Source organism: Rutilus rutilus, assembly GCF_951802725.1.
Source record: "Rutilus rutilus genome assembly, chromosome: 19".
Lineage (NCBI taxonomy): Eukaryota > Metazoa > Chordata > Actinopteri > Cypriniformes > Leuciscidae > Rutilus > Rutilus rutilus.
The window spans coordinates 35,331,765-35,358,376 of record NC_140232.1 but is presented as its reverse complement, the minus strand read 5'-3'; the positions used below and the strand labels follow the sequence as shown (position 1 = coordinate 35,358,376).

The 26,612-nt window shown below is 38.4% G+C and overlaps 3 protein-coding genes across 6 annotated transcripts in view; 1 reads left to right on the top strand and 2 right to left on the bottom strand.

Moving 5' to 3' along the window:
- The window catches only part of LOC311278071 (solute carrier family 12 member 2), a 28,480-nt gene extending 24,863 nt beyond the window's left edge, over positions 1–3,617 (bottom strand). The window contains exons 1-2 of the mRNA XM_084388652.1: positions 3,063–3,617; positions 407–529 (exon numbers count right to left, since the gene is read on the bottom strand). Coding sequence (XP_084244778.1) covers positions 407–529; positions 3,063–3,473 — 534 coding nt within the window. The 5' untranslated portion in view covers positions 3,474–3,617. The remainder of the gene's footprint in view (positions 1–406; positions 530–3,062) is intronic.
- Positions 3,618–5,362: 1,745 nt separating this feature from the next.
- On the bottom strand, positions 5,363–17,548 carry gramd2b (GRAM domain containing 2B). Of its 3 annotated transcripts, none has more exons than XM_084389054.1 (14): positions 17,394–17,548; positions 16,562–16,681; positions 15,180–15,267; positions 13,923–13,992; positions 13,736–13,839; positions 12,840–12,935; positions 12,683–12,754; positions 12,544–12,603; positions 10,584–10,698; positions 9,114–9,221; positions 8,904–8,985; positions 8,723–8,824; positions 7,980–8,055; positions 5,363–6,518 (listed from the first exon to the last, which is right to left on the bottom strand). In XM_084389054.1, the coding sequence occupies exons 1-14, from the start codon at positions 17,489–17,491 to the stop codon at positions 6,471–6,473; spliced, it is 1,239 nt and encodes a 412-aa protein (XP_084245180.1). In that variant the 5' UTR covers positions 17,492–17,548; the 3' UTR covers positions 5,363–6,470. The 3 variants fall into 3 exon arrangements, with proteins under 3 accessions (XP_084245180.1, XP_084245179.1, XP_084245181.1); XM_084389053.1 differs by having other exon boundaries at positions 10,584–10,722; positions 17,394–17,545; XM_084389055.1 differs by lacking the exon at positions 17,394–17,548 and adding an exon at positions 16,768–16,888 and having other exon boundaries at positions 10,584–10,722.
- A 1,112-nt stretch (positions 17,549–18,660) lies between these two features.
- Positions 18,661–24,185, top strand: LOC311278206 (polyunsaturated fatty acid 5-lipoxygenase-like). 2 transcript variants are annotated; one of them, XM_084388865.1, is made up of 14 exons: positions 18,661–18,829; positions 19,677–19,869; positions 19,953–20,034; positions 20,167–20,289; positions 20,362–20,468; positions 20,592–20,764; positions 20,845–20,991; positions 21,090–21,293; positions 21,379–21,465; positions 21,705–21,874; positions 22,586–22,698; positions 23,307–23,407; positions 23,486–23,656; positions 23,743–24,185. In XM_084388865.1, the coding sequence occupies exons 1-14, from the start codon at positions 18,689–18,691 to the stop codon at positions 23,920–23,922; spliced, it is 1,992 nt and encodes a 663-aa protein (XP_084244991.1). In that variant the 5' UTR covers positions 18,661–18,688; the 3' UTR covers positions 23,923–24,185. The 2 variants fall into 2 exon arrangements, with proteins under 2 accessions (XP_084244991.1, XP_084244992.1); XM_084388866.1 differs by having other exon boundaries at positions 18,666–18,829; positions 21,792–21,874.
- Positions 24,186–26,612: the final 2,427 nt, after the last annotated feature.

Here is a 26,612-nt window from a genome sequence, read left to right as displayed (position 1 = left end):
CTCGAGCTCCAGAGTGTGTGTTCTAGAGCTCCAGAGAGTGTGTTCTCGAGCTCCAGAGTGTGTGTTCTCGAGCTCCAGAGTGTGTGTTCTCGAGCTCCAGAGAGTGTGTTCTCGAGCTCCAGAGTGTGTGTTCTAGAGCTCCAGAGAGTGTGTTCTCGAGCTCCAGAGTGTGTGTGTTCTCGAGCTCCAGAGTGTATCTGCTGGAAAGCCTAAACAATCTCTGTTACTGTAATCTCCTGTTATCACTGTAAAGCTGCTGTTGGTCTATCTATATTGTTAAAGCGCTGTATAAATGAAGGAGACTTGAGTCATCATGAACGTCCATCAGTGTGAACGGCTGATCGTTACGCCTGTGAAATGCGTGTGTGTGTGTGTGTGTGTGTGTGTGTGTGTGTGTCACACTGACCAGGACTCCTTTGATCCAGCCGAACTTCACTGTTCCTCCTTTGGAGTCGGACGCTTCTTTGAGCGTGAGGATCTCGGCGGCCGTCAGCTCTTCTCCGCTGGGAAAGCCCTCCTCAAACGGCTCCTGCAAACACACACACACACACACACACACACACACAGATCAGCACTATATATAAAACACACATTTATTTATTATCATGGAGGCACAATATAAGCAGTGCATAACACATCATGATAATACAGAGAAACCTGGACGAGAAGTGCAGGAGTAGAGGAGAGCCGGTTACACTTTACTGTAAGGTGTCGTCGTTACAGTGTAATTATATATTAAAGTACTGAGTAATATTAATCAACTACATGTACTTACTATAGGGTTAGGATTTGGTTGAGGGTTAGTTGCATGTAATTATGCATAATTTACTGTTATTAATAAGTACATGTAACAAGGACACTGTAATATAAAGTATTACTGAAGAATATCATCAGTTTATTACATTCAGAGGTTTAGAAAGTGAAATGAACTTCACAGAAGTTGTTCAATGTTACGAGAGACTACAGGTGAAAACTTTACCTTATAGATATCACTATAATTCCACACTTAATCACTGTACATCAAGACAACTGTTTTGTATTACAAGTTTTCTGAAATTATGTTTAAATATGCAAATGAGGGATTATCTAATTAAATATGCAGTCATTTGCATACATTTCCAGAACAGAAATCTGAACATTGAATAAAGCAGGTTCAAAATTCTTGTTTGATTTTGTCTTCATAATAAAGATTGTTTTCATATTTCTCTTTTTATCACTCCATAAATCAGAAAATAAATTAGACAAATCTCATTTTCATCATGTTTTTAGGAGTAAAATGTTGCATAAATCAGGCGAATGATAAATGAACAAACCCTGCGTATGGATATGAATAAAACTGAGAAGTTTGGTGTGTGTAAAACTGAAGAGATTTCACCGCCTTTACAGACTGAAATCTACAGACACATTAAAAGTGCAATGAAATAAAGAATTAAAGTGTGTGTTTGATGTTTTCTGAGTTGATCTGAGGACGAGTTACAGAAGCAGAACTGAGCAGTGTGTGAAAACACAACGTTACGCCGGCAGGATCTCGCTTTGAGTCAGAGAACTTTGGGTTTTGTGCGTTTGTTTTCCTGATTGACAAACATCCCCTCAGAGACTAGTGTAACCTGTGTGTTCAGTGTGTGTTCTGTGTGTTCAGTGTGTGTTCAGTGATGTTCGGGACACTGGGTCTTTGACAGAGTCACACACTGACATCGTGACGCAAGCGGAGCAGCAGCGGGAGATCGTGGAGCAGGGAGTGGGTGTGTGACAGAGACTATTGTCTGAGCAGCACAACAGTGTGTGTGTGTGTGTGTGTGTGTGTGTGTGTGTGTGTGTGTGTGTGTGTGTGTGTGTGTGTGTGTGTGTGTGTGTGTGAGAGAGAGAGTGTGAGTGTTAGTGTGTGAGTGACTGAGTGTGTGTGAGAGAGTAAGTGTTTGTGTGAGAGTGTGTGTTTGCATGTGTGTGTGTGTCATCTGATGTCACATGAGTCAGAAGAAACATGAATCAGCCCAACTCATAATAACACATCTGAATATAATCTGATCAGAGTTTGTAATACCACGTTTTTGTTGCATGTCTTTAAAAACAATAAAGTGCATGAATCATAGAGTTCAGTGCATGAATCATGTTTTGAGTTATTAAAGTTTTCTAGTTCTATATGACCGATCCAAACACTCATTTTGAATCAGAATTCTGCAGGCAAGATATTTTTGTAAGTTAACTTTTACACGTTTGCTGTTTCATGAACTGTGTTGTATTTTATAATTATCCAATTATTGAGAAATGTTATAGTGTATGTTGTATTTTTGTATGTTTTGTATTTCCTGTTTTCATTTTACTTTAGTTAAAGTTTTAGTAAATGTGTGTTTCTGTCTTTCTTTTTAAACAAAAGCTAACTAATAAAAATATGTTTAGTTTTTAATAATTTTATTTTAGTTGTATTAATTTTAGTGTATGAAGTACTAAAGGAAATAAAACATGTTAATGTGTTTTATATATTTTCATTTATTTCAAGTAACTATAGTAATGACTCTTAATTTTGGATATATTTCCTATTTCAAATAAAGGTAATACTGTGTCAATAAATAGTAAGTAATTTTTTTCTGTTTTATGTTATAGACAGAAACTGATTTTTTAAATATTTTTTTAAATAAAACCACTCTGATAATATTCACTGTGGTGTGACAACATGCCCCAGCCTCCTGTAAAGAGTGATCAGTTGACTTAACTTATTTAGTTTTTTTAGGAAACCCGTTGCCTTAAAATGATCAAGTAGCCTAAATAAACTTCAGGCTTAATAATAATATATAAAAAAAAAATATATATATATATATATACAGTATATTAATTATTAATACAAATTAAGTAATTTGGAATTATCAAGTTTACATAACTTATTATAACTAAGCATTACGTTTATTTACTTAAAAATGTTAAGGCAACGGGTTTACTAAATGTTTTAAGTAAGTGAAATGAACACTTTTTACAGAGAGAAATATAAATAAAAGCCACACTGTATAGAGTAAATCAGTCGTGCATTAATGTAAGTGTGTGTGTCGAGCTGAGGAGATCACACACACCTTGTCGAGCTCATCGTGTAGTTCCGACAGCGACGGGCGCAGGAGTTTCTCCCCGAGAGGAGCTTCGGTCTGCCGGTAGAAGTCGATGTTCGGCACCGCGTCGATGGTGTTGTGTCCGAAGGTCCGCAGGTAATAAGTGCTGGAGTGTGTGTCTGAGAAATGACTGAGTCCTCCGGTGGATGAGTGCAGGCTCGCCTCGCTCCTCACCGTGTCCCCGTTCACACCGGCTTCAGGAGCGGCGTCAGACGGGCTGAGGAAGTTCACCACCCGGAACCGGCCCTTGGACTCCGATCCCTCCGCCACCGGGTCCGCCGGGTCCACCGGGTCCACCTGGAAGCGGCTCTGAGCGGATCCCGGGGCCCGGAGCGAGGGCTTCTGCCCGGCTGGAGGAGATGAGGGCTGATCCGACATGATGATGGAGATGGAGAATCACGAGGCGCGCGCCAGGTAACGGACCCGGTTATAATCCGACAGACGTGACGACACTCGTGACCGTGATTGACAGGAGAGTGACTTTCAGCTGTTCGCTCTTTGAGTTACACTTGGCTTTTGTTCATGCAAAACAGAAACAGTGCAGATCCGAAGTATTGAGGACAGGGACGTGCAGAGAGTTCCTCAGGGGCAGGGGCTCAAATGTTAAAAAGGCGCATTTATTAGCTATATATTCAGTGCAAATCCGAAGTATTGAGGACGAGGCTCCAATAAAATCTGATATTTCTGTGATGTTTTCATTGAGGTTTTTTCGTGCGTCTCGAGCAGAAACACAGAGGCGTTTAGTTTCATACAAGCGCATTTTCGTTCTGATGCGTATAATTAATTGTTTTACTTGTAATTATGTTTTTTTTTTTTTTTGCATATGACAAGCAGTATTAAAAATGTTTATATCTAAAACCTTAAAAACACAGTAAATTTATTCTGTAATTAAACATGTTTTATGAGCTTCCAGCGAACAAAAATGATATAAAAAGTTATGAAAAAGTTATTTTTATATCAAAACGTAAAACATGTAAAAAAAATGTTTTATATATATATAGAATTTATATTTTTTTCAAACTAAACTTTTTTCTTGGTCATGCGAACGTTAGAGATTATTATCATAGAAAGTTATCAGAACTTATTTTAATATTTGCAAGTATTATGAGAATTTCTTTCAAATGTTCTTTGAACGTTCTGAAACAATTAGTAACATTTAAAAAACGTTTAACGAACGTCCAACTAAATTGTTTTAGAAAAACGTTCCATGAATGACGTTTTTGTGCAAACGTTTTAGCCTATTAAAGACCAGATAACATTGAATGAACGTAAAGAACTTTTTTTTAGAGAATGTTGCCAGAACGTTATTCAAAGCTGTGAGAACGGTCCCTGTTAGATGGGAGGGAATATTTGTTCTGAAAATATTTTATTTTTATTTTTTTTATGCAAAGAGTGATTAAACAGAAAAAAATAACCAGTTTTAAATGTACAATTCTCATATACATTTAAATCTAAGATGTTCATCCTGGGCAAATAAAGAAGTGAACTCAATGTCACGTATTTTCAGGATGTTTGGGAGCTGAACGCCTCAAACTCCCCCGAGCTCGTCACTCGTCCTCATTCCAGCTCGGAGAGAAACAATAGTTTTCTGTGGAGAGGAGAGATGACATTCAGTCGCATTAGCATAGAACACAACACACTCTTTCACTGTCTCACTCTTTACAATGCCGAACTGAAAGAGATCCTTCGCAAACCACCACCCTCAGAACAACATTGTTTCATGAGGATAAGAAAACCAGGATTCGCCAAAGTCCTCATCTTTGATCACTAAAATTACATATTTAAAAGTTTTTTCCTTGAAAGAAATTCCTTCATGCCTTAAAATATCTTGAATGTAACTGGACACCCTTGCCTCATTTAGTATGCGCGGTTCTATGAATATGCAAATGAGCCCCGCCTCCACTCACTCACTCAGCTCAGAGATCCACTGGTTGACGATCACACGTTGATCTGATTGGTTACAAGGTAGTTTGTGACGTCAGAAACACCAGCGATTTCAATTCAAAGCGTGTGTTTGAGACTGTCTTTGGTTCACTGCAGTTTTAAGGAGGAAATACTCAGCAATGGTGTCGACTTATGAACTTACACATGCTTTGTCTTAAAGCAGATTAAAAACACCACATAGACACATGAACAACATTAAAAGCTGGATTTTCACCACAGGGGGACTTGAATATAATAACAAACAAAGTAAACCCAAATAAACATGAGAAATCCAGGGAGAAGAACTGAGAACCTCAACAAAGGACAACAGCAGACACAGAACATGAGAAGCACTGGGGTTTTATTCTCAAGGGTGATCGATGGCAAACAAGACACACCTGGGAACAATCAGGATCTAATCAACAACTAAAACTACAAAGGAAAACATGACGCAAAACAGGAAATAACATAAAAGTCCACACAAGTCCAGGGGAACACGAGATCAAAACAGTAATGCAGACGCTGGTTCTGCTCATATTAGATTCACATGAATCATCTAGACAAATAAAAGCAACAGGGATTTGTTTCTCTGTGAAAGTCTTCAGGTTGTTCAAACGCTGTCGAGTCGTGCATCATCTAAATCACAATCATCACGACAAAAACATTCCTGAGCAGTTATTACACCTGATCAGTGTGACGTGTGACATCACATCAAAACATAACAATCATAACATAGACAAACTTTATTCACTTCAAATTAGAATAATACAGTTTTCATTCATCTCTTACTTAAAGATGTAATGAGATTCAGCAAGTGAATTCCCAGCTAACAGGGAACGTTCTGGCAAGGTTATTAACAAGCATTCTACCAGTAACGTTAATAGAATGTTTAATAATGTTTGCAAAATGTCATTCATGGAACGTTTTCTGAAACATTTCAGTTGGACATTCGTCTAACGTTGTTTAAATGTTACTAATTGTTTCAGAACGTTCAGAGAACATTCCAAAGTAACGTTCCCATAATGTTTGAAGAATGATACAATGGAACGTTTATGTTCCTAAAACGTTCACATAGCCAAGATATTTTTTAAAAACATTTAAAAACTGGACGTTTGAACGTTCAGAAATAACATTTTCGTGTAAATGTTATCAAAACATTCTTAGACATGTATTTGTCGGCTGGGTTACTGTACAGTCTATTCATACAAAGTATCAAATATTCATATAATTTTATCTCATACTCTTTTTTATATATATATATATATATATACTTCAGTCGAATGTGTGAGATTCCTGTGAGAAAACACAGTCTCAGCTGATGTTTATTTCATGTTTAACTTCATTACTGAGATCAGTTATTCTAATGTTTGCATAAAACGGTTATGAAGATGATTTTTCTTTCACAGTAAGAAACACATTGAAATCCTGACAGTGACTGGCCTTGATCTTCCGTCAGACATCAGACACGCTCTCCATCAGTCTCTGCAGGTTTCTGTGAATCTGGAGAAGATCATAATTGTGTTGTTCATAAGAGCTCATAATCACTCATGATCATAATCACTATGGGAATGAGCCCAGCGAACAGGGGATGTTCTGTTAAAGGGACACTTCACCCATTTGCATTAAGCTTTGTATTGTTAGAAACCCAGTCATATATTATAATAAATGTGGATTTTTCATCCATTTTTCCCTGAGATGGGAGAAATAAGGATTTAAGTGTTTTACTTCCTGCTTATTATGACGTAAAAATCATCATTTTGCGTCATAATAAGCAGGAAGTCACATTTCATTGAAAAGTGTAGAGACTACAGACACTCGTTCCTCATCTTTCCCAGGGGGCGGGAACCGCTCACGCTACAGGCCTATTACAGATCAGTGGGTGGGACTTGACTTTCTGAAAACTAAAAGCAATATCCTCCATCTTGTTTGGAAGCTAAGCTAACAGGCGCTGTGGAGACAGGTGTAAAGTTATGACAATAGCGGAGGAGAGTGCTCAATATGATATAGAGGAAGAGGATTTCAGAAGTCTGATGCTTGAATCAGGTGTTTGTGGCTACCTTTACAAGCCGCATTATAGCGAAGAGCAGCCGAGGCAGAAGACCTGCCTGCCGCGGACGAGGAGCCCGGACTGGCTCGGGTTAGGGCGAACTGGTGGCGCCGGTGATCTCACTATGCAACTACGAACCGCTACGAACACAGAGATAGAGTCCGACTGTGGCAAAGAATTTCAACAATGACAACTTCTCCTGGATGAAATCTCTGAATCAGACGAGGACACGGACGTTTGTGTTGTGAACTATCCTAGTTTCGCACCGCATCTGACTGAACATCCAGGTAACGTTACAATGCAATAATTCACCACTTCGAAAGAAATACAAATGAAGAGTAATTCACTAATGAGTTCGCCAACTAACTAGACATTTTGTGTGAAATTAATTTCAAGCTCTGGTGGTAGCTAGCCTTGTAGACGGAAGAGTTATTTCTCTTAGGCAGATATGCGCTTTCAGGATTAGTGGGAGTGGCTTGCGCAGCTGTGCAATGTGGTGCATTGTGGGAGTTGGTGTCTTTCATACAAATGCGTCCTGAAGTTACTTTCTTTCTTTCCTCGGCCAAGACGGCACCAAATTCAAAATTAATTTTACATTTCGAATACATATATGACCCACTTTCAATAAAGATCAATGTTCCCATGGGTGAAGTGTCCCTTTAAGATTATGAACAACAAATGTTCTTCCAGGAACGTTAATGTTCAAAGTTATGTTTGCGAAATGATAAAATGGAATGTTTCCTTAAGGTTTTTTTTTGTGTTTTTTTGAACAACTGGACTTTAGCCAAACGTTCTTAGAACATGTTGTTGTCAGCTGGGATCATCTAAAAGTGTTTTGTGATATTATCTTCACAACAAAACCCTGAAGAAACACCTCATCTCAGGTTAAGATCTGAGACGGTCATGAGACAAACCTTTTCCAGCTTCAGAAGAGTTGCAGAAAGCACCGAGTAGATCTCAGCGGTGTCTCCAGAGGACAGATATTCATCTCTGGAATCATAACCACACGTACAGCGTTTAGCCATATGATAATCTGAGCATTTCTAGTCCAGATCTAATAATGCACTTAACATTGAGCTAATAATTAAATGGCTGTAAGCTAACAAAAATATGTTCTAAAACATTTCACTATTGTTCCCATTAAGTTATGAAAACGTTACTTTTAAACGTTTAAAAAACGTTCTCTTGGTTATGCGAAGATTCCATTGTATCATTCTCTAAACATTATGGGAACGTTACTTTTGAATGTTCTCTGAATGTAATATATCTCAATTTCTCAATATATGAGATATATCTCAATATCTCAATTTAATATCCGTTTTTTTTAAATAGCTCACGCACAATTTCTCAAACAATGGCTCCTATTCTCTGTAAACTCTACACATAAAGCCACAAAACATGAGGAAAATGAGTGTGGCATTTATTTCCTACATGCAACACAAGAGCTGTTAGTCTTGAATACAGTGTCTACTGTAAAGAACTGGGGGAGGTTTGCAAAAATTAGTTTTACAAATGCAACTTTAGTGTAAAGCATATAATGTGCTGGCAGTTCTGCAGACTTGGTCTGAAGATTATGAGTGAATGAACGTTTGGTGTGTGAGCAATTTAAAAAAACTGCTATGATGAATGAAAGCCATTAAATCATTTTCATCTTTACCTTTTATGGGGAAACTCCATGGACACAAGAGATGTCAGACGTTCCTCAAGAGACACGATCTTAAAGGCCATGTAACAGGAGGACAACAGCAGGACACAAACCCTGAGAGATGAAGAGCAGATGAAGCTCAGAGGCTAGACTGATGAATACACACTGAGATGATCAGAGACATCAGACTCACAGAGAGAGATAGATCAACACCAGAGTGTTCAGAGAGAGAGACACCGGCCTCAGAGTCTTCATCAACTCCAGCTCTACCGGCCCTGAAGATCATGAAACACACGACAGAAATCACTGAGAGACTCAAGACCTGTGTGTGTGTGTGTGTGTGTGTGTGTGTGTGTGTGTGTGTGTGTGTGTGTGTGTGTGTGTGTGTGTGTGTGTGTTTTACCAGTGTATGGTAAGTTCGTTTTAGGTTCAATTTCTTGTTGCGGATGAGAATCCAGTTCACCGTCTCGTTTAGTCCCTTCAATAAAAGCTTGGGATAGTTTCGGAAATTCTGTGAGAGAATCACACAGAGACTCTTGTAAAAAAAAGTTGTAAAAAAGTATTTTTTAAGTGTACAACTAAGTGCACTTAATTATATTGAATGTGCACTTAGTGTTCTTTAAATCTTAAAAGTAAATTTTTTAAAACTGCCATACTGTAAATACTGCAAAAGGCCACTTAAAGAGTGTGTTTCTAAACCAAAAAAGTGCTGTTGTTAAAAAGTTTATAAAGTTTTACTGTAAAGTACATTTCAATTCATTATGTTTTATAATCTTTTGACATGCTTTAAAGAAGTGCACTTATTTTGATGTGTTGACTAACATACTAAAGGAAGAAAGTCTTAGTAATTATGAAATGACATAAAGATGACCTTATGTCCTACTGACTGCACTGAATATACATTTAAATACATTTTCATTTAACTGTATATAATATGCAATTAAGTGTCTGAAAACATTACATTTAGTTCACACATAAGTATAGTATTTCTTTACTAAAATGTACTTCTCTTTCACAAGCGATGTGAAAAAAGAGACAATAACAGCAGACATCAGGGCTCTCATTTATAAAACTGTGCGTAGGATCCTTACTAAAAGTGTACGTGTGGCCGAAAGCCAAAAATGGCGTATGGCAAAAAATATTCAGACTTATAAAAGCGTGCGTACGCCAGAATACCCTTTATAATCCCAGTCAGAGGAAGATTGTGTTCACATGCGTCTCCTCCCCGAAATAACCATATATCAGCTTACAACGCCTCGTTTTACTATGCATATCCTCATCTGCATATCATTTGCATATGCATATTCATCCACGTGATTCTAAGTTAGGAGAATATGAGATACGGATGTGCGTCACATTACATTGCAAAAAAATCATTTAGTAGCCGATCCTTGCCTTGTTTTTGAATAAATAAATAGTATAAAATACATTTCAGAGAAAGTTTTTCTCCATCTTTTCCACCGGCCCAAATAGTATTTTTAATTGCTTTATATTTTTAATGTAAACAGATTGTGCATTATTGATCATTATTTGCGCGAACATATTTCCTCAGGTCACGAGTTCTGCTGTTATCATGCGCTAAGCAAACATTAACACACAGCATTCCTCAGGAAAAGTGTTCAAAAGCAGCGCATCCACTACAAAAAATTCTATTTATTAGAATATAAAATATTTTGTTTCATGTAATTTAACTGCTTAACTCCATTAATGAGAATGGCCTATTTAATCTAAATGTGTATATCAGTGGTAAAACATTGTTGAAATCATTCTTTTATGTATTTAAATGGTTATTGTGAACATTTATGATTAGGACTCATAATGAAGATTAAAAGTGGTTATAAATGAGGCCGTTGAGCGTCACTGAAATACTCACTCTGTGTTTTCACGAATGCCGGTGACTCGGGACAGTCGGAGCTGCTGCTGTCGTCCACAAGCTGAGCCGTCGGTCCGACCGGAGCGTCAACATCCGACAGATCCACAGGGAAATCCTGCGCACAGACATCAAGCAGCACCTGAATATCCCGGAGGAAAACGGATGGATGACGGAATGAACTGAAGGGCCCTATTTTAACGATCTAAGCTCATGGTCTAAAGCGCACGGCGCAAGTGCACATAGGGCGTTCGAATCCACTTTTGCTAGTTGGACAAATGGTCGGCGCTCCCGGCGCTGGTCTAAAAGTGTCGTCTCTATTCTCTTAGTGAGTAATGGGTGTGTTTTGGGCGTAACGTGCAATAAACCAATCAGAGTCTCGTCTCACATTCCCTTTAAAAGCCAGTTGCGCTCGAGCCATGGCGGATTCACTGTTTACATGGAGGAATTAGCAAGTGGAAAAACTGAACGCTTCTCTAGCGATGAAACGGATCTGCTCGTGCACAAGATTAAAGCTGTGTGTGTGTGTGTGTGTGTGTGTGTGTGTGTGAGGTTAAAGCGCTAGCAGACCATCTACGGGACAAGCCAGATTCACCATATCTTTATGTACACTATAATCATCTTTTACATTGTAATCCTTTTATTTTTAATATTTGGCATGTTTGTGTGCTGTGTGTGTGTGTGTGTGTGTGTGTGTGTGTGTGTGTGTGTGTGTGTGTGTAATAAGCAGAGTGTGTGTGTGTGTGTGTGTGTGTGTGTGTGTGTGTGTGTGTGTGTGTGTGTGTGTGTAATAAGCAGAGTGTGTGTGTGTGTGTGTGTGTGTGTAATAAGCAGAGTGTGTGTGTAATAAGCAGAGTGTAAGTGCATTGTGCACCCCCTATAGGCGCATATTACTAACACGCTCTTTAAATAACAAATAAAATACTGCGCCATTGACTTTAGAGCAGGTTTCAGTCGGTCAATGTTTCAGTGTATTTCATTTCCTCAAAACTGCAACACACCATCAATGATCCTGAACACACACTCGTTCTCAGACCAGCAGCTCATGGGTGCACAAATGCATTTGCTATTTAAACATCGTGGCGCAGAACGAGAAAATGAAAACTGCGTCGGGCTGAAACTAGCAAAACACACTTGTGTCGCACTGCATTGCACCGAGTGTGTGATAGAGCCCTCAGTGTGTGTGATAAAGTCTGTGTGTGTGTGTGTGTGTGTGTGTGTGTGTGTGTGATAGAGCCTGTCTTCTTTTATCTTCAGTTGATTTCATCTGGAACTCAGTTGTACTTCTCGTGTTTCTATTTTTATTCTGTTCTTGTTGTTTCTCTTCCCTTTAGTGATTGTTAACAGCAGGTGTTCATCATTTATGCTCAATCATCACTTAATTATCTCATCATTAACTTTAACTCTGATTCAGAGTTACTTTAACACTTTTTACAGTGGGACCATACGTACTCAGAGCAGAGTTAGGGATTTCGGGTGTATGATAGGGTATCATTTGTAGAGAAAGACTACTTGCCTGCGCATATTTATATTCAAATGCGCATACCTATAGACTAAACACGTGATACGCATGAGCACGCCGTCAGCTTTTCACAGATTCGCATTTTTGAAGTTTGTGCGGAGATGATTTAAAAAAATAATAATTATTATTCAACGCTTGCACCTTGGATCTTGTTTCAAAGTTTGCGTTCTCGAGCACCAAACACTGTCGTGTAAATGAACACATTAAGGGTTTTCTGTGAGAACGGTGTGTGTTAGCGGCCCCTAAGTTAACAACTAATGATCTTTACAACGGAAGTGAATCAATCAAAACTAACTTTATCTGGACAATAACTTTATTCTAGATCTGCTGTAAAGCCTAAACAATCTCTGTTACTGTAATCTCCTGTTATCACTGTAAAGCTGCTGTGAAACATCTGTGTTGTTAAAGCGCTGTATAAATGAAGGGCCCGAAAGGTCTTACCGTGGGCAGAGATGCCGGATCTGCTCTCAGGATGTTCTGACTGATTCCAGGACTCTTCTCCTGCAGACGGGCCACATTTATTCATCAGAAACTATACGATTCAGCTGAACTCAATTAAATGTGTGACTGAAGAACTTACAACCAATTGAGGACACACGGACATCAAAACTTTGTAAGTCGTGTCTCGAGACAGAAACGAAACAAACACATGCTGGAAAAATCACAATAACAGTGATTACTGTAGTAAAACCACCACAATCACCAGCAGATTCACATGAAAGCCAAACCTCTTTTACCCGCTCGTGTGCCGAAGAAATAACCAGTGCGTTCGGCACCAAGATGGCCGTCTTCGTTTTCTTGATGACGGTCACTGAAGCCACTGGAATTGCAATCTGAAGGAAAAAAAATATGATGAAAAAAAATATGCTTTAAGAACATTTTGCTGAAGTTCCCATTAAATTATAAAAACTTTATTATTAACGTAAAAAAAAAAAAAATCATTCTTGGTTATGTGACCGTTAAGGAAACATTACATTGTATCATTCTTCAAACATTATGGGAGTGTTACTTTTGAATGTTCTCTGAAACAAGTAACATTTAAAAACCGTTAGAGGAACATCCAGCTGAAATGTTTTTTTTGTTTATTAAAGACCTTTAAGCAAACTTTCTATCAATGTCACTAGAAGAACGTTTGTTCATAACTTTGAGAGAATCTTGACACATTCTGAGAACATCCCGTGTTTGCTGAGATATAAAATACACTAAAGTTCAAAAGTTTGGGATCAGTAAAAGTTTTTTAAAAGAAATCAATACTTTTATTCATCAAGTACACATTAAATTGATCAAAAGTGACAGTAAAGACATTTATAATGTTACAAAAGATTCGATTTAAAATAAATGCTGTTTTTTTTAACTCTCTATTCATCAAAAAATCCTGAAAAAAATTAAATATATCACAAAAATATGAACATTTATAATAATCATAAAGTTTTTGATCATCAAATCATCATATTAGAGTGATTTGTGAAGGATCATGTGACACTGAAGACTGGAGTAATGATGCTGAACATTCAGCTTTGATCACAGGAATAAATTTGATCAAATAAATGCAGCTTTAATGAGCAGAAGAGACTCTTTCAGAATATTACTGACCTCAAACTTCTGAACGCTATAGTGTTGGTTCAGGTTTTACCTTAGTGTCTTTTCCGAACACTTTGGAATGGAAACAGATCCAGTTGTCGGACACGAACAGTCTGCCCTGGTACAGTATGTCCTTCTGCAGGGCGCATGTGTAACCTGGAATAAACCAATCAAAGCTTCGCTGTGTGTTCATCAAAAGTGAAATAATCATTGTCAAACATCAAACTGAGGATACGTACTCTGTCTCAGATGTTCATCTTCACTTATGTCTTTAAAAACTTTGTGGTACTGGGAATTAGTGCGCAGAGACTGAAACACAACACAAACGGTTCAGTCGGGTCCTATGCAGAACTCTAGGGTTCTTGCCAAAAAGCCTCCATATAAGGAGAAATGTCGCATAATATATTCATGTTTAACAGGTTATATGTTAAATAATTTCTTGTGATGAAGTATGTTTATGAGCTGCTTAATTCATAAAATTAAATGAAAAACAAAAATGTATATAAACAAAATTAAATAATCAAAACTAAATCCATAAAATGATCCCATGATGGAATCTATATGTGACCCTGGATCACGTCACCAGTCTCGAGTCGCACGGGGATATTAGTGCCAACAATACATTATACAGGTCAAAATTATAGATTTTTCTTTAATGCCAAAAAATCATTCGAATATAAAGATCACGTTCCATGAAGATATTTTGTTAATTTCCTACTGTAAATATGAGTGAATATGCTGCACAATCGCGAACATAAATGGACAACTTTAAAGGAGATTTTCTCAATGTTTCGATATTTTTGCACCCTCAGATTCCAGATTCTCAAATATTGTCCTATCATAACACACCATACATCAATGGAAAGATTATTTATTCAGCTTTTTCGTGACGTATAAATCTCAATTTCAGAAAATTGACCCATGTGACTGGTTTTGTGGTCCAGGGTCACATATATATAAATATGTGCCATTAAAAACAATATATGTATATATGCCATACAAATTTTATCATAATAATATGCATATATTAATGCACACGTATGAGTGTTGGGTGTAACTCATTACAAGTAATAAGATTACTTTTTCAATTTACAACAAAATATTAAAAATTTCTAAGTTACATTTTCAATTAAGTAACACTAGTTCACATGTATTGACTGACAGCTCTCCTGTCCTCCTGTTGAGGGAAATAAAGTGAGGAGGGGTGTGTGTGTTTGTGTGTGTGTGTGTGTGTGTGTGAGAGTGTGTGTGTGTGTGTGTGTGTGTGTGTGTGTGTGTGTGTGTGTGTGTGTGTGTGTGTGTGTGTGTGTGTGTGTGTGTGAGTGAGTGTGTGTGTTGTGTTTGCTGTGTAAACATGACACTGATTTTAGTTCTAGACTACATGCATTTACTCGTCTCACTTGCACGAAAACATTCGGTATTCCTCAAAATGAATAAAAACAGTAAAATGCAATCTCAGAATGAGCAGTGGAGAAACACTGAGAGCGCAGACGCACATGACAGGACTGCGGTTTTCTGCGTTCACACTTGGATTCAGAGTCACTCTGGACTTGCAGAAGAAGTGCAGGATCAAGTGTTTTGGATCTGAATCAAGAGAAGCACAGACACATCTGGAGTGAAGCTGCTGTGTGAACGCATTAGACTGATTAAAACCATATTTACACTGAAAACTAAATTCTGTCTTGTTTTCCAGCACAAATATCGAAACATTCTTAAATCAAGATTTACTGGAGAATCAAAATGACTGAAGATATTATGGGCCCTATTTTAACGATCTGAAACGCAAGTATCAAGCGCGAAACGCAAGTAACTTTGTGGGCGGATCTCGGATCTCTTGCGCCCGACGCAAATCTAAAATGTGTTGGTCTGAAGTAGCTTCATTACTCATAGGTGTGGTTTGGGCGTAACGTGAAATAAACCAATCAGAGCGTCATCTCACATTCCCTAAAAGAGCAGGTGCGCTTGTTCCATGGCGGATTGCTATTATAACGGCGGATTTGCCAGGAGCGGTTCACAGCCGAGGAGACCGACGTTCTCATCAGGGCCGTAAAACACAGAGAAGTGACATTGGGGATGGAGAAACACACACAAATTAGCTTCGGTTAAACAGGCGTATGATAATTTGGGTAAATGTGTAAGCTAGATTTATGCCTATTTTTTCACATCTTCATGGACACAACAATGATTTCCCTCGTGTGGAATATTTTTCCTTGTAATAATGTATGATTTTCTAAAAATGAGAACAACTGCTTCTGTGTAGATGAGAGAAGCAAAGTGTGTGTGTGTTGTGCTCACGCTACATTATGGCCGAGCATGCGCCCTTAAAATAGCATCTGAATAACTGACTTTAGACGAGGTTTCTCCTGGTCAGTGGCGGAATTGTTTTCTGAAACTGCAAAATAGCAGCAGGGAACGTTTGCGCCGGAACACGCCTCCTCTTTTCCCTGAATCGCCCCCGGGAGCGCAAGTTCATTCCCTAATTTACCGACGTGCGTCTGTGGAGGGAAAAGTCCGCTGTGCGCGGGTGCAAAATAGGAATGATACATGCGTCGCTGTACAAAGTCAATTGCGCTGGATGCAAGATAGGGCACTAAGTCTTGCTTGATGATTTTGTTTTTAAATGACGTGAGTTTGTGTTTAAAACTAACAAATATCTGACAATGGAGTCAGAAAAATAATCTTAATTCAAAGTGAAAACAAGATTATATTTTCTGACCCCATTTGATCTTGTTTTAAACATAAATTCGCTTAATTTTGATGCATTTTTCATTAGATAAGACTTAATATCTTCAGTCATTCTGCTTCTTCTCCAGTAAATGTCTCTTGATGTAAGAATGTTTCGATATTTGTGCTGGAGAACGAGAAGAGCATCTCTAACCTGACGAGGGTTGGTTTTCTTCTTCTGGCAGAGACATCGGCTTCAGCGTCCAGCGAGATCAGAGCGTCAGGCCTCGTCATTCTGTTTCCGTCCTCCTCGTCTCCGTTATCAGCATTCTGACTGTGAAAACATAAATGCATTCGGTCAAACATCAGGCGAAGTAAATAAACACCAGCACAACAGAACTGACAAACATCTCGTGTTACCGTAGACAGTTCAGCCCGCAGAGATCCTCAGGCTTTAAACATCTTCTAGAAAGATCTCATTATATAGCACTCATATCCATTTCTGGAGTTGATTCAGCCAGAATGTTTTACTAGAGAAACCCCTGCTCTCGTGTCCACTGCACGTATACGTCACGCGTTATTTAACCCGAGCCGTCTCTTCTCGTTACACCAGAACATTCAGGCTGAGGTTTAGTGTTACTGAAATAAGAGTCTTTCAGCAAAACTCAGTCTGATGGAGTGAAGCTCAGTTCTCTCTGCCGAGTGATGAAGATGAACCACCAATGCCAGTAAATAAACTTTATTTGTGAGAGTGTCAGTGTGTGTTTGTGTTTAATCTTCAGCTTTACTCTGAGTGATTCTTCTGTTCAGTTCACCATCATGTTTAGTGTTTGCCAATACAGACACAAGACAAAGTCCTTCTGCTCACATAAGGTCAACAAACTCTGTGCTCTGTTCCATAATCCACGACATTTCACAATAATAGCAAATATGAACATTTAAAAATGAATTTGGATGCATAACATGCATCATTCATGAGTAATATACTGATCATGCATTTGGCATTACTGTGTAAAACACGCTGATTAAAGAGAAGATGATCATACCGTGGCGACACACACTCGCTGGTCTGCAGATGTGGAGGAACGGAGCACATCGGCCGACACGCATCGCTCCTGCTCCTCCAGTCCTCATGTTTCTCCATCAGGATCTGAGCTTCTGCAGCCGGACGAGCTTCTGACCCACAAACTGATCAAGTTAATCAGTAATCCACGGTCTTGCTGACTAATGCAGATGTACAGCTCAACAAAAACACACTGTGGGTAAAAGATGATCCTACATTTGGGGGAAAAGGGACTAAACAAATGTAAAAAGCTCTAAAGTCAAATACCACGATATTTTAATCAATCGTTTGGAAAAGCTAAAGGTCTTAAATGTGTGTTAAATTGGGTTAAACATATTAAAGGGAGAGATTTGTATGTTAAACTTGGAGAGCATGTGTCTGAGAAACATGAAACCCGCTGGCTCAGTCCTTTATTGTTTTAGTAACTTTCTAAAATTAAACCAGGATAAGACTGACATTCTAGTTACCACTAAAACTAAAGGAGAAATGTTGCTCCAGAATCTGGTTAAATTGAAGTCTTGGTGTTATTTTAGACTCAGATTTAAGTTTTAACTCCCATATTAACAAGGTGGCAAAATCTTCATTTTTTCACCTAAGAAACTAAAATGCAACCTTTTTTAATCCAGAAAGAACAAATCAAGCTCTTATCTCATGTAGTACTTGATGCACTTTTTACTGGTCGTCCATAAAAATCAGTTAATAGACTTCAGCTTATCCAAACTTCAGCAGCTCATATAACATATCACATCACAAGCTTGTAATGGACAAGGACCTATAAGTACAGTACTGTGCAAAAGTCTTAGGCATGTTAATACCATTACTGAATACCAACATACTATTTTGAGTTGTTCTATTTTTTTAAACAATCTCCTTCATTGTATTAATTCAAAAAAAAAATTTTTAATGAACTAAAAAATGTTTTAGGCAACCAGGTAACTTACTTTTTTAAATTAAACCAACAACTTTTTTTATTTATTTATTTTATTACAGTTTATGCATTGATAACTACAGTAAATGTACTTTTTTTTATATATAGGCTATAATCCATTAATCCTGCTGTGATAAGGAGCTTGATTCTCAGTTCCGCGCATGAATATTCATGTAACTCCGCCCACTGAAACAGAAAATCTCGTAACACCTGCATCTCTTGATAAAGACCACAAGTAGCCTATCATCACAGGTTAGATTGATAGACCACACCCGAATCAGAAACTGAATTTAACTTTAAAAAGCCACAGGTGTGAGAGTCAGTTGCACTTGTCTTCCCATCCGAGCACAATGTTGACGTACACAGTCTCTATCAGCACTGGTAAACAGAAGTTTGCTGGGACATTAGATCATGTTCACCTGACGCTGGTCGGCACGGAGGGATGCAGTGACCGGACTCTGCTGGACAAATCCTTATTGGCAATAGGAACGGTAAGATTTGTTGTTTCTTGACGCGCGTTATTAAATATAACACAAAAGATAGGTTTATCACTTACCAGATCATTAAATCCTTTTGTTTCCTCACAAAAAGTGAGAAATCACAGTCCCTATGACTGTTTAAAGTTTCTCCAAACTGCATTTCTGTAACCCTACTTTTCCTTCCCAAAGCTTCCACATATTTATTCACTTGTCCAGTTTATTCACAGCAATATAAAGCACTCTGATAGATAATCTAATTTAACATCTGTTTGAAAATGTATTAAGTTTGTTTCCGCCAAGGTATAACAATTAAAGATAATTGTGGCCTTTTTATCTTGCAATTCTTTCTCATAATTGCGTGATATAGTAAACAAAGTCAGAAATGCATGATATTAACTCGCAATTCTGAGGAAAAAGCAGTTTTTTTTTTTACCCCTGAATTGGACTTCATAACTTTTTTTCTTTTTTTCTTGCAAATCTGAGAAGTCAGAAATGCAAGATGCAAAAAAGATCACAAACTTTTTTATTTTATTTTTTTATTCAGAGGTGGAAACCAGCTTTCACAATGTTTTATAAAAATAAAACCACTGATATTGTAGCCTATAACAACATTCCTAATGAGATTAACTAGGGCATCCTGACTGCAGTGAAAATTCTGTGTGTTTTGTGTGGTATTTTATTAGTTCCCCCCCCCCCCCAATTAAACTCTTTAATGTTTGCACATACCCTGTGATGTCCAGTCGAGGCCTGTTTTACTGGAAACGGGCCTCTGTTGTGCTGGAAACGGGCCTCTGTTGTGCTTGAAACGGGCCACTGAATTGCAAAGGCTCTGGTTGTCTAACAGAAGCTGTCGTTAAAGGTGATGCCCATCGACGTCCATGTGAAGGAGTTGCTGGGAGACATCGTGCTGGTGAAGCTTGAGAAGAACTTGCTCAATGATCAGTGGTACTGTCGAGTCATCAGTGTGACGTCTCCCTCCGGAGATCGCTTCGACTTCCCCTGTTATCGCTGGATCGCGAACGATAAGGCAGTGGTTCTTCGAGATGGCAAGGGTGAGTCCTATCCCGACTCTGATCACTATCCAGTCCTGAATCAAGCATGTCACAAATACTGTAATTTATGTGTGTTCCTTTAGCTCGACTGTCTCATGAGGATCAAACCAGTTTGCTAAATGATCACAGACGCACGGAACTGGAATCCAGACAACAACTGTTCAGGTTTGAGGACACCGTTACAATCCTGGACAATATTCTATCATTTGGTGGTGTAAATGCTGTCTTTATTCCCCCCCAGATGTTTTAGTTTAAAATGCTTAACACACTTACACCGTCATTTCACTTTTCTTGAAGGTGGAAGGAGTGGCAGCCTGGTTTCCCCATGAGCATAGATGCCAACTCGAGCAGTGAACTCCCTCTGGACGTTCAGTTTGAAGCTGACAAAGCTGTGGACTTCAAAGTAAACTTCATTGAAGCGTAGGTTACACAGTTTGCATTCAACAAATATGCTATTATTGATTTCCAATGACCCTGTTTGATCTCTTTCAGGATCAAGAATCTTGGTCTTAACAAACTGCAGAGCTTGTTCCAGTCGTCTTGGACAGATATTGAAGATTTTCAAGAAATATTTATGACAATCAAGAACACTGTGTCAGGTTTGAACAGTTTCTTCCGATGTTAATTCTTTATTTCTAATACAAAAATTAGCTGTCCAACTTATTGTGGGGAAAACATTGTTTGCATTCCCCTAAACTCACTGGCATTATTCCCTTTGACAGAATATGTGATGCAGAACTGGAAAGAGGACTTCATGTTTGGCTATCAGTTCTTAAACGGCTGCAATCCTGTGATGATCAGTAAGTGCACGAATCTTCCAGATGAGTTCGCAGTCACGCAGGAGATGGTGAAAGACTCCCTGGATCGAGGTCTCACACTACAGGAGGAGTTAAAGGTCAGAAGATAATGCCTGGTCCTCAGTGGTGTAGACCGGACAGTTGCAGTGGTCAAACTCTAAACGCCTCTCTGTTACAGGAGGGAAACGTCTACATCGCAGACTATGCGATACTGAAGGGAGTGCCAGCCAATGCCACCGACCCGAAAACCCAGCAGTATTTGTCTGCTCCCTTCTGCCTTCTGTACAAGAACAGCCAGAATGAAATCATGCCGATCGCTATTCAGGTGCCTGTAGAAATCATTTAGTGAAATATTACTTCAAAATAAAGTTAGCGCTCTGAGTTTTTACCAAATATTCTGTTGGTTTACTTGATCTGAAACAGCTCAGTCGTCAGACTGGGGAGGCGAACACTGTGTTTCTCCCGAGCGATGATCGCTACGACTGGATGCTGGCCAAGATGTGGGTGAAATCCTCCGACTTTAGTGTACACCAGCTGGTCACACACCTTCTCAGGACACATCTGACATCTGAGGTTTTTGCCATAGCCATGTACAGACAGCTCGCCGCAGTCCATCCAGTGTACAAGGTAGGTTTTGAAACTCATGGCTTTCTGCTTTATTGAAGGCTGTCGTCTTGAAGCCAATCATTGCAGCCTTATGTTCTCCTCACAGTTGCTAATACCTCATGTCCGTTACACCATTGCCATCAACACTGCGGCTCGAGAGACACTCATCTCTAAAGATGGGATCTTTGATAAGGTATCTTTAACCCTGAATAAAGTTCCTTGGAACCATAGTTTTTCTTTTCATGTTTATTCCTGGTTCTTTCACATGACTTTGAGGTCTGAAGAGTCTTAACCCGTCTTTGACTTGATCTTCAGTCATCTAGCTGTCGGCTCTGGCTTCCGTTTTGTAGACTTCACTGCACTTGTCTAAAGAAGTGTCTACAAAATGTAGTCAGAGACTCAAAGATTCACTAGTGTCCTTGTGTTTCAAAGGCTAATGTCACTGGTGGAACTGCAATTGTGGAAGTGATTCAAAAGGCCATGAAGACTTTAACCTATAAGTCCCTGTTCTTCCCTGAGGCCATGAAAGCTCGAGGAGTGGAAGATCTGCCCAACTACTACTACAGAGACGACGGCATGATGGTCTGGGAGGCAGTCAAAAGGTACCTGATAAAATGCATAATTTACAGATGTTCAAATTAGGGGTCTGACGGTTTGAATTACTCCCGGTTCGGTTTTAGGGTTAAGGTTATGAGAAATTTTTAGATACCAGTGAAATTTCACAATTCTCTATTCCAGTTGATACCACAGCGAAACTACTAGCGTAACCCATATCAATTTCAAACATTATTGAAGGCAAAAATCCAGTAATAAAATAAGAACAAATAATCATGCATGCATATTAGGCTGCTGTCACTTTAAGACATAATGCATGGATCAATATACTGATACTGTACACATGCGCTGTCTTTCTCGACTGCTCACTTAAAACATAAACGACTGTTTACTAGGATACTCGCTAAGATGGGCATTGTGATAGTTTTGTGTGACCTTGTCCATTCAAACGCAAGACATGAAACTCAATTTAGTATTCACGCACAACTTAACGCGCATGTTCTCTATCGTATTTTCTTGCACTTCAGTGTTTTAATTGGCAAGGCTTAACGTGTGCAAATAATGTGTTTTTTTGTTGTTGTTTTTTGTTTTGTTTTTTTAACCAAACTAGATTATAGATGCAATGTCAGATTTGACCGAAAACCGTTACATCCCTAGTTTAAATTCTAATGGTGAGAATGAAAAACAAAGAACAAATTAGTAAAGCATTTGACACCAAGGTGTATTTTTACACTTACTGATTCATTTAACTCCTCCAGTTTTGTTTCTGATGTGGTGAAGATCTACTATGACAGTGATGAGACGGTTCAGAAAGACAAGGAGATTCAAGCATTTGTTCAGGATGTTTGCTTCTCTGGTATGACGAATTGTGGTGAGTACAGGATCATTTAGGTCTCCTGTCCCAGCATTACAAAAACATTCCAAATTTTATTTGGTATATTCAAAATACAAAAAGGGAAGCTTCAAATAGACTTCAGGAGATAGACTTATTGCCAAAATAACAAACACAAAAATTCTGACTTTGAGGGAAGAACTTTCTAAACTATCACAGATAATTGGGGGGGGATAATTCATACCTAACTCCCTCTCTAACCAAAGACCGGAGAAAACATGGACACTAACCACAATGTCATCCCCCTTCCCACTGCTTCCAAAATAACAATCAGATTGTAAAGTTTCAAATGTATCCGTGAACTTAACAAAACCAAGCAATGTTGTACAAGATTCACAACACTGTTTGATTGATAAGGTTGAATTGCCATTTTTATCAGGGGGTAAAACAAACCAGACATGAGTTAGCAGATTGACATCTGTGGACTTGAACTTGAAAAATGGTGTATTGATCATTTGTAGGTCTTTGCTAACGGTCAATTATGCCCTGGGATGTAACATGTTTACATTGTTTGTATGCTAGCATATGCATTGTTTACATCACTCTTAAATGCATGCATGTGCTAAACCTGTAGCCAATGTTCACAGAGTTCCCGGATTCCCTGAACACTCGGGAGCAGTTGGTCGAGTTCCTGACCGTTGTGATTTTCACAGCTTCAGCACAACACGCTGCAGTCAACTTTGGACAGGTGCGTTTACACACACTCTTCAGGATGAATATGTAATGTGATCTCACACTCTTCTGATATCTGTGTCCTGTGTTCCAGTACGACTGGTTCTCCTGGGTCCCCAACACCCCTTCCACCATGCGGAAGCCCCCTCCCGCTCAGAAGGGCCAGGTGGATATGAAGTACATCATGGAGAGTCTGCCGGACCGCGGACGTTCCTCTTGGCATCTAGGAGCAGTTTGGGCCCTCAGTCAATTCCAGGACAACGAGGTTTGACTGATTCTTCAGAACTAGTTTGCATAAACTCCTACAAATTCACTGATGCGTTGTTTTGATTGTGTGCAAATCTTCTCCAGCTGTTTCTAGGCGACTATCCAGATATGTACTTCACTGAACAACCGGTCATGGAAGCCATTAAGACTTTCCGCAAGAAGTTAGCTGAAGTGACCAACACCATCAAGAGCCGAAATGAGAATATGCAAGTGCCGTATTGGTATCTGTCTCCAGACCGAATCCCCAACAGTGTGGCCGTCTGAGAGAACACCGCTGGGGGAACTAAAATTGCAGCTTTTTTTTGTTTAAAGCTGTAAGGGTTTTGTTTAATCTTATGATTGTTGGGATTGCTTTTCACGAATGAGTGGTAAGAGCCATTTCAGGGGTTTTAAAGTCACAGGATGAAGTTGAAACAATATTTTGTTTTTCCTTTGCCTGTGCTTTGGTATAATAACACTTGTTGAATCTGTACTGGTCAGATGAAACATGCACAACTAAGATTATTCAATAAACCAATTCATCATCACTTTGGCTCTTCTCTGGCTTTCTCAGTCAAACTCTCTGGCTGATAGTAGACTGTTAATGCAGTTGACAGAAAAGGAACAATGACAATCTGTGAACCCATGAATTATGCAGATTTACTGAGATCGCCCCCAGCGGCGAACCACTGAACAAGTCTCTATGGGTTTTTATCTGATCAGTTTTGTCTAATTAAAATGTGTACAAATGTATTAGTATAATTAAAATGAATAATAGTCTCTCTTTGGTCTGTTTAGCTGAGCAATTCAAGGAACCAACAACACATTACACATACCTGATTTAGTTTAGTTTAGTTTAGTTTATTACAAGGACAATGCATATTAACATGACAAGTCAAAATATGCCAGAATTAGCCAAAAGGCTAGGTTTCATCCGCAGTCCTAGGCCAGATGTACAATAGGCAACCTAAAAATACAATGTAAAAACAACAATTTAATCAAAACATAACAGAATATAACAAAATACAACAAAACCCTACAATTTCCCAAATTAACAGAGAAGAGAGAAAAAAAAAAAAAAAAGAAAAAAAAATCAATGTTGACATATTTGCATACTAAAAAACCAAGTTTTAAAAGAAGAACGAAATCCATTATAACTACTTAATTCTCTAATTGACGTTGGGATGTCATTCCATTCTTTAGAGGCTTTAATAGAGAAAGCAGACTGGCTAAAAGCAGTTTTCCTAAAATTAATAACACAGTCCCTTCTAAATGTACCTCTAGTGAGACGACTGTTTTCCGATTTTAAACTCATAAACTCACTAAGAGGTGGTGGGGCCAGGCCATTAAAAATTTTATAAGCTAGACAGCCATTTGAAAACTTAACAAAGTTTTCCCAACTCAACAATTTATATTTGGATAGAATCTTACAATGATGAAAATGACGTGGTTTCTTATCAAAATTTTTTAGCGTTTGTTTATATGTAGTCTCTATTGGGAGCAAGGCGGAGTGGTTGGCCTGAGACCAAGTAGTAAGACAATAATTCATATGTGAAAATATCATAGTGCATAAACATTTTAGCAGCTTGGGTAGACATAGAATTCCTGATATGTCGAAAATTAGATAAATTAAATTTTATTTTCTTAACAGTATTTGAAATCTGAGAATTAAACTTAAGTTTGGAGTCAATGATAATACCAAGATATTTAAATTCTGAGACAATTTGAATTTTTTCACCAGTAATAAAAATGTCCGGATCAACTGCAGAGTTGGTAGTTTTACTAAAGAACATACCAACTGTTTTGGAAAGATTTAACTGCAGGCTGCAGTGGTTTAACCATTCACTGATTTTAACCATAGCATTCGTAAGTTTGGCTGCTACTGCTGCTTTTGATGTTCCATGTATATATAAAACAGTGTCATCTGCATACATTTGAACTCTCACTTCTGGGCATGCACTTGGCAAGTCATTAATATACATGCAAAACAAGAGGGGGCCCAATATAGACCCTTGAGGCACTCCAGTGTACAACTGAAGAGGATCAGAATGATAGCTGCCAATACGTACAATTTGTGATCGTTGAAAAAGATAAGATGCTACCCACTTTAGAGCAATATCTGAAAAATTAAAATGAGATAGTTTAGACAGTAAAATATTGTGATTAACAGTGTCAAAGGCTTTCCTAAGATCTAAAAAAATAGCTCCAACAACCTTGTTCCTATCAAGCAATGATTTAATATTTTCGATAAAAAAACAGTTTGCTGTCTCAGTGGAGTGATTTGTCCTAAATCCAAATTGTGATGGATGAAGGGAAAAGACTGAGTTATTCAAATGATTCCTAATCTGTAGAGACACCCATTTTTCCAAAACCTTAGATATTACTGGCACAATGCTAATAGGTCTATAATTGGAGATGATTTTTGTGTCTCCTGATTTAAATAAAGGGGAAACAATAGATAATTTCCAAGCATTTGGGAATTCACCCACAGAAATCGATTGATTAATAATTTTTTTGATGGGGATAAGCAAGGACGAACCTAATTCTTTCAACATTGTATTATCCATACCAAATACATCTTTCGCTTTAGAAGTATTAAGTGAACTGATTAAGGATTCTATATTTCTTTCAGAAGCGCTGGAAAACACAAGGCTGTGCTCCGACGACAGGATAGGGCACTTACTAATATCTACATGTGAGAAATCCTGTGCAATAGATGCAACAGAGTCTACAAAATAGTTGTTAAAAGCTGTAGCAACCACAGCTGGATCAGAAATACTTTTCCCATCCAACACAAGATCAACAGGTCTTCTGTCTTTATGTTCCTGCCCTAGCAATTTATTTAATTGATCCCAAATCAATTTTGAATTGCCCCCTGCATTGTTTATAATGGTTAAAAAAAAGTCAGCCCTTGACTTTCTTAACTGAGATGTAACTTTATTCCTCAACATTGCAAAACGGTGTTTATCAGTACT